The sequence below is a fragment of the Myotis davidii genome, unplaced genomic scaffold (genome assembly GCF_000327345.1).
Source record: "Myotis davidii unplaced genomic scaffold, ASM32734v1 scaffold244, whole genome shotgun sequence".
Taxonomy (NCBI): domain Eukaryota; kingdom Metazoa; phylum Chordata; class Mammalia; order Chiroptera; family Vespertilionidae; genus Myotis; species Myotis davidii.
This window is the reverse complement of record NW_006294993.1, coordinates 1,699,232-1,706,512: the sequence shown is the minus strand read 5'-3', so window position 1 is coordinate 1,706,512 and position 7,281 is coordinate 1,699,232. Positions and strand designations below refer to the sequence as shown.

The window sequence follows — 7,281 nt, the reverse complement described above, 5'->3', positions numbered from 1 at the left end:
AGTGAAGGCAGGGGAGGGTGGAGGTGGGGGTAAGAGATCAACCAAAGGACTTGTATGCATACATATAAGCATAACCAATGGACATAAGACACTGGGGGATAGGGGAGGCTAGGGGACTGTCTTGGGCGGGGGGGGAAAATGGACACATATGTAATATCCTTTGTAATAAATAATAAAATTTAAAAAAAAATTCTCCAGCTGCTTTTAAATTTATCTTTTTTAATTCAATTTATTGGGATGGCCTTGGTAAACAGGTCACACAGGTTTTAGGTGTAGATTTCTACCTTACAAGATCTGCATATTGCACTGTGTGCCCAACACCCAAAGTCACGTTTTTATCTTTGGTTTTAGCAGTTTGACTGTGATGGGACTTGCTGTGTTTTCTTCATCTTTATCCCACTTAGAATGTTTAGTGCTTCTCCAATCTGTGGCTGGGCGTCTCCTTTGGTTTGGGAATTTCTCAGCTGTCATCTCCGCAAATATTGTGTCTGCCCATTCTTTCTCTTTGGTCCTTCTCAGGTGGACCTGCTCACGTCTCCAGTTTCTTATGCTGAGTTTCTTATGCTTTCGTCTGGATGTTCTCTTTGGTGCATCTTCCAGTTCATTAATTCTCTCTTTAGTTACATTTAACCTGCTTTTACATCTGTTCACAGTCTGATTTCAATACTTTTTCAAATATAAATTTTCTGTTTTATTTTTTATAGCTTCTAGTTCTCTGAAAAAGAAATTCCATCTCATCCTTTTAATTCCTTGAACATATTAAGCTGAGATGTGTTTGTTTTCAAGCCTGCTCCTGCCTGCTCCATCAGCTGCCTCTCCCGAGTTGGCCATTGCCTGCTTTCCTCTCTGTTGTCCGTGGGTTTGGGTGCATGTACACCTAGTGAGTTAGGTGCTGCCTCTTGTGTAGGAAGAACTGCAGAGATCATTTGAGCTCTGTAGGATGTCAGTTCTCTCCATGGAAATTTACAGTAATAATCTCTTAACCTAAGTTACCTCTGTTAGAGCCTGTTTACTCCCAGGTCACACTCACTCCTGGGTGCTGCCCTTCAGGGTCCAGCCCTAGGACCAGAGAGTTCTCTGGAGACTTTCCTCCTGGGCAACCCTAAGTGCAGGTCGTTTACTCCTGTTCTTATACATCTGCTGAACGTTCGATGTAGCTCTTCAGCTGTCAGCAGCCAACTCCAAAATCAGCAAGTCTTCTAAGAAAAGATGGCCCCAGGTACTTATCTTTTATCTGCATTACTTGGTGGCTCTTTAATGCCTTTAAGCAGGTGTTTTTATTTTACACTAGAGGCCTGGTGCACGAATTCATGCATCAGAGGGGTCCCTCAGCCTGGCCTGCAGGATCAGGCCAAAATAGGCTCTCCAACATCCCCTGAGGGGCCCCAGATTCTGAGAGGGCACAGGCCAGGCCAAGGGACCCCACCGGTGCATAATCGGGCCCGGGGAGGGATGCAGGAGGGCTCCAGGGCATGTCCGGCCCCATGTCACTCATTCCCGATCTACCAGACCCCAGCAACAAGCTCACCTACTAGTCAGAGCATCTGCCCACTGTTGGTCAGTGCATTTCATAGCAACCCGTCGACTGTCTTCCCCCTGGTGGTCAGTGCACGTTATAGCAAGCAGTTGAGCAGCCTTAGGATATCATTAGCATACTAGAGACCCGGTGCACGAATTTGTGCACCAGTGGGGTTCCTCAGCCTGGCCTGAGGGGTTGGGCTGAAACCGGCTCTCCAACATCCCCTGAGTAGTCCTGGATTGTGAGAGGGCACAGGCCAGGCTGAGGGACCCCACGGGTGCACGATCGGGGCCAGGGAGGAATATGGGAGGTTGGCCAGTCAAGGAGGGACCACGGGAGGGCTCCAGGGTGTGTCTGGCCTGTCTTGCTCAGTCCTGATTGGCTGGACCCCAGCAGCAAGCTAACCTACCGGTTGGAGCATCTGCCCCCTGGTGGTCAGTGCACATCATAGTGATTGGTCGACCAGTCAACTGTCTGCCTGCCCCCTGGTGGTCAGTGCATGTCATAGAGAGCAGTTGAGCAGCCTTAGCATATCATTAGCATATTACTCTTTGATTGGTTGAATGGACGACTGGACACTTAACATATTAGGCTTTTATTATATAAGATTACACTTTGGTTGGTTGACCAGATGACCAAACACTTAGCATATTAGGCATTTATTATATAGAATTTTACCTAGCTTTTCTGGTTTTCCTTGGGGAGAAGATTGGTTTAAAAACATAGCCCACCGTTTGCTAAAAAAAGAACTTCCGGGATTTTTTAAAAAAATACTTAATTTCCCTCTGGGGAAATTCTGCTGATAATTAAATTCATTATAATTGGGTTTACACACAGTTCTTTGAGAATATATTCATTGCATGAAATAAGTGGTAGAGGTACTTGGAGAACTTTTTTCGAGGGTTCTCAAAACACAGACATTCATTTTTTCCCCTAGAAGACACTTCATAAAGATGTGTTAAAGAATGAATGAATGAATGAATGAATATCCTAGTGGGTGCAACATTTTGGTCTAATTACAACCAATCCTATACAAAATCCAGTGAATGAATTAGCCTTCTTACTGTCCACCCTCCAACCACAAGTACTTCTGACTTCTAACAGTCTGTTTTATGTATACGTCTTAAAAGCACAGACTTCATCACTCATTCCCTGATGAAAATACAATAAGGTCATGCTTCCTTGTGACCTTAGAATAAAGTCCAGAATCCTCACCATGGGCCCCACCATCTTCGACCCCATCACATGCCACGTCCTCCTCTGTTCCACAGACATGCAGAGCTCTTCTCTGCCCCGAGGCCCTGCCCCGCTGCCCAGGGTCCTCCTTCCCTCCCACCCCACCCCACATCTCTCAGAGAGGCCTTCCGGGTTCCTCTCGAGGTCCCCTTCTCACCCAGCTCCATCTGCGCATGCGGACTGCCTTTGTCCTGCAAAGTCCTGGTCCTAGGGGGCAGTGATGCATCTCTCTCCTCTCCCTCCCCAGCACGTGAGCAGCAGGACACGGTGTGTCGGTCATTCTCACTGCGATGACCTGAGCAGAGCCTGCTGTCCACCCCCAGCAAGTCCTCAGTCGGTAACAGGGGCGAGTAACCCCAAACAAAGGAATGTTATTCTGCCATGAAAAGGAAGGAACCTTGAAAACACTCAGCTTGGTGAAAAAGCCAGACACAAGGCCACTAGTGCAGGGTTTTGTTTATGGGAAGTGTCCAGAAGAGGCAAATCCCTGGAGACAGAAAGTGGGTCAGTGGTTGCCAGGGGCCAGGGAACAGGAGGGGCTGACCGCTAAGGATGCAGATTTCTCTCAGATGAGGGCAATGCCCCAGAATTAGATTCTGACAGTTGCACAACTGTGAATAAACAAACCCCCTGACTTGTGTATTTTTTAAAGTGTGAGTTTTATTGTATATGACTTATCTATAATAATAAAAGCGTAATATGCTAATTAGACCAGACAGCCAAACGACCTTCTGGACGTCCTTCCAGACGACCTTCCAGATGAAGCCAGGATCTGCGATTGGCCAGTGATGTCTGACCTGAGTGAGCAGGTGTAGCAGTGGCCCTTATGCAAACCTTTCCCTCTGAGCAGCTCTCTCTGTTCCAGGCACTTACGTGATGACAGTCACGGCCAATGATGCCGACGACAGCACCACGGCTAACGGGATGGTGCGGTACCGGATCCTGACCCAGACCCCACAGAGCCCGTCCCAGAACATGTTCACCATCAACAGCGAGACGGGGGACATTGTGACCGTGGCCGCCGGCCTGGACCGAGAGGTGAGGTGGGCGCCGTGGCCTGGGGAGAGACTGACTCAGCTCTGGTTGTGTCCCCTGAGCCCCCTGTTCCATAGAGGACACCAGAGCTCCAGCGTGACCTCTCCAGTTGGACACAGTCCAGAGGCACCAGGATGCTGGCCCAGAATGCCTGTCTTGGGTGCCTGGGACAGACCCGGGATGACATGTCCTGGGTGCCTGGGACAGCCCCAGAGTGACATGTCCTGGGTGCCTGGGACAGACCCAGAGTGACCTGTCCTGGGTGCCTGGGACAGCCCCAGAGTGACATGTCCTGGGTGCCTGGGACAGACCCAGAGTGACCTGTCCTGGGTGCCTGGGACAGCCCCAGAGTGACATGTCCTGGGTGCCTGGGACAGACCCAGAGTGACCTGTCCTGGGTGCCTGGGACAGCCCCAGAGTGACATGTCCTGGGTGCCTGGGACAGACCCAGAGTGACCTGTCCTGGGTGCCTGGGACAGCCCCAGAGTGACATGTCCTGGGTGCCTGGGACAGACCCAGAGTGACCTGTCCTGGGTGCCTGGGACAGCCCCAGAGTGACATGTCCTGGGTGCCTGGGACAGACCCAGAGTGACCTGTCCTGGGTGCCTGGGACAGCCCCAGAGTGACATGTCCTGGGTGCCTGGGACAGACCCAGAGTGACCTGTCCTGGGTGCCTGGGACAGCCCCAGAGTGACATGTCCTGGGTGCCTGGGACAGACCCAGAGTGACCTGTCCTGGGTGCCTGGGACAGCCCCAGAGTGACATGTCCTGGGTGCCTGGGACAGACCCAGAGTGACCTGTCCTGGGTGCCTGGGACAGCCCCAGAGTGACATGTCCTGGGTGCCTGGGACAGACCCAGAGTGACCTGTCCTGGGTGCCTGGGACAGCCCCAGAGTGACATGTCCTGGGTGCCTGGGACAGACCCAGAGTGACCTGTCCTGGGTGCCTGGGACAGCCCCAGAGTGACATGTCCTGGGTGCCTGGGACAGACCCAGAGTGACCTGTCCTGGGTGCCTGGGACAGCCCCAGAGTGACATGTCCTGGGTGCCTGGGACAGACCCAGAGTGACCTGTCCTGGGTGCCTGGGACAGCCCCAGAGTGACATGTCCTGGGTGCCTGGGACAGACCCAGAGTGACCTGTCCTGGGTGCCTGGGACAGCCCCAGAGTGACATGTCCTGGGTGCCTGGGACAGACCCAGAGTGACCTGTCCTGGGTGCCTGGGACAGCCCCAGAGTGACATGTCCTGGGTGCCTGGGACAGACCCAGAGTGACCTGTCCTGGGTGCCTGGGACAGCCCCAGAGTGACATGTCCTGGGTGCCTGGGACAGACCCAGAGTGACCTGTCCTGGGTGCCTGGGACAGCCCCAGAGTGACATGTCCTGGGTGCCTGGGACAGACCCAGAGTGACCTGTCCTGGGTGCCTGGGACAGCCCCAGAGTGACATGTCCTGGGTGCCTGGGACAGACCCAGAGTGACCTGTCCTGGGTGCCTGGGACAGCCCCAGAGTGACATGTCCTGGGTGCCTGGGACAGACCCAGAGTGACCTGTCCTGGGTGCCTGGGACAGCCCCAGAGTGACATGTCCTGGGTGCCTGGGACAGACCCAGAGTGACCTGTCCTGGGTGCCTGGGACAGCCCCAGAGTGACATGTCCTGGGTGCCTGGGACAGACCCAGAGTGACCTGTCCTGGGTGCCTGGGACAGCCCCAGAGTGACATGTCCTGGGTGCCTGGGACAGACCCAGAGTGACCTGTCCTGGGTGCCTGGGACAGCCCCAGAGTGACATGTCCTGGGTGCCTGGGACAGACCCAGAGTGACCTGTCCTGGGTGCCTGGGACAGCCCCAGAGTGACATGTCCTGGGTGCCTGGGACAGACCCAGAGTGACCTGTCCTGGGTGCCTGGGACAGCCCCAGAGTGACATGTCCTGGGTGCCTGGGACAGACCCAGAGTGACCTGTCCTGGGTGCCTGGGACAGCCCCAGAGTGACATGTCCTGGGTGCCTGGGACAGACCCAGAGTGACCTGTCCTGGGTGCCTGGGACAGCCCCAGAGTGACATGTCCTGGGTGCCTGGGACAGACCCAGAGTGACCTGTCCTGGGTGCCTGGGACAGCCCCAGAGTGACATGTCCTGGGTGCCTGGGACAGACCCAGAGTGACCTGTCCTGGGTGCCTGGGACAGCCCCAGAGTGACATGTCCTGGGTGCCTGGGACAGACCCAGAGTGACCTGTCCTGGGTGCCTGGGACAGCCCCAGAGTGACATGTCCTGGGTGCCTGGGACAGACCCAGAGTGACCTGTCCTGGGTGCCTGGGACAGCCCCAGAGTGACATGTCCTGGGTGCCTGGGACAGACCCAGAGTGACCTGTCCTGGGTGCCTGGGACAGCCCCAGAGTGACATGTCCTGGGTGCCTGGGACAGACCCAGAGTGACCTGTCCTGGGTGCCTGGGACAGCCCCAGAGTGACATGTCCTGGGTGCCTGGGACAGACCCAGAGTGACATGTCCTGGGTGCCTGGGACAGCCCCAGAGTGACATGTCCTGGGTGCCTGGGACAGACCCAGGATGCGTGTCCTGCTGGCGCGTGTGGTTTGGATGGCAGTGGGGACCCCAAGTGCCATGAGCCTAGACCTCAGACTCGGCAAACCGGCCGGGTCTTGTCTCAGCACGTTGTCACCCCCGTGCCTGTCAAATCAACACCAGTGGAAGTGCCAGGTTGTGGCGTGGAGAGTGCCACCGCCCCTGCCCTGGGAAGTGCCGGGAGGCCAGGCAGCCACAGGGTAGGTCATTTGTGCCGCCTGGTGGCTCAGCAGGAGGCAGGGCGTCCCCAGTTACCTCTCAGGGCCGTGGGCCCCTAGAGGCTGCCTCCAGACCAGGCACCTGCCTCTGTGCAGTGGGCGCAGCCTCGCCCACCTCCTGGGCTCCGCCGGGGTGGACAGAGGCCCTGCGGGCCCGGCCAGGACTGCAAGGACGGTGTGGGTGGGGCTTCATGGGGAGGTGGGCCGGGACCTGGGCTCAGGGGGCCTCGGCCAGTCCGGGCACCTCCATCTCGTGCCTGGAGGCCCCACCACCCTCCGGGTGGCCACGAGGTGCCTGCTCTGCCCCGTGAGGCCTGCAGGAGCCGGTCAGGAGCCCAGCCTGGCTTCTGGAAGTCTGTTGTCATCAGCGGGGATGGGGAAGCGGGGGAAGGGGTGTCCTGTGATCTGACACAGTGAGGTCCACCCACACACTAAACAGACCAAGCACCATGCCCGCACTCCCCCACTCAGGGCGGCCTGCCTGCCCCGGGGAGAGGCTAGAGCGACACCCCTTTCTCCAGCCGGCACCTGGCCCGGGGCTTTCACACCCTTGGGGAGAGAGCTGTGGTCTGACGGGGCCTGTGCATACATGTCCTGGGTCACTCACCCCTCCAGGAGGTGCAGGCCCTGCTCCATGGAAACTCTTCCCAGGATGGGCATGGGGAGATGGGGAGCGAAGGGGGAGATGGGGAGTGAGG

General features: G+C 56.2%; 1 protein-coding gene across 1 annotated transcript in view; it reads left to right on the top strand.

The window, feature by feature from the left end:
* The window catches only part of CDH4 (cadherin 4), a 119,693-nt gene that overhangs the window by 73,786 nt on the left and 38,626 nt on the right, over nucleotides 1-7,281 (top strand). Inside the window, exon 5 of the mRNA XM_015567722.1 lies at nucleotides 3,621-3,793. Within this exon, the coding sequence (XP_015423208.1) occupies nucleotides 3,621-3,793 (173 nt within the window). The remainder of the gene's footprint in view (nucleotides 1-3,620; nucleotides 3,794-7,281) is intronic.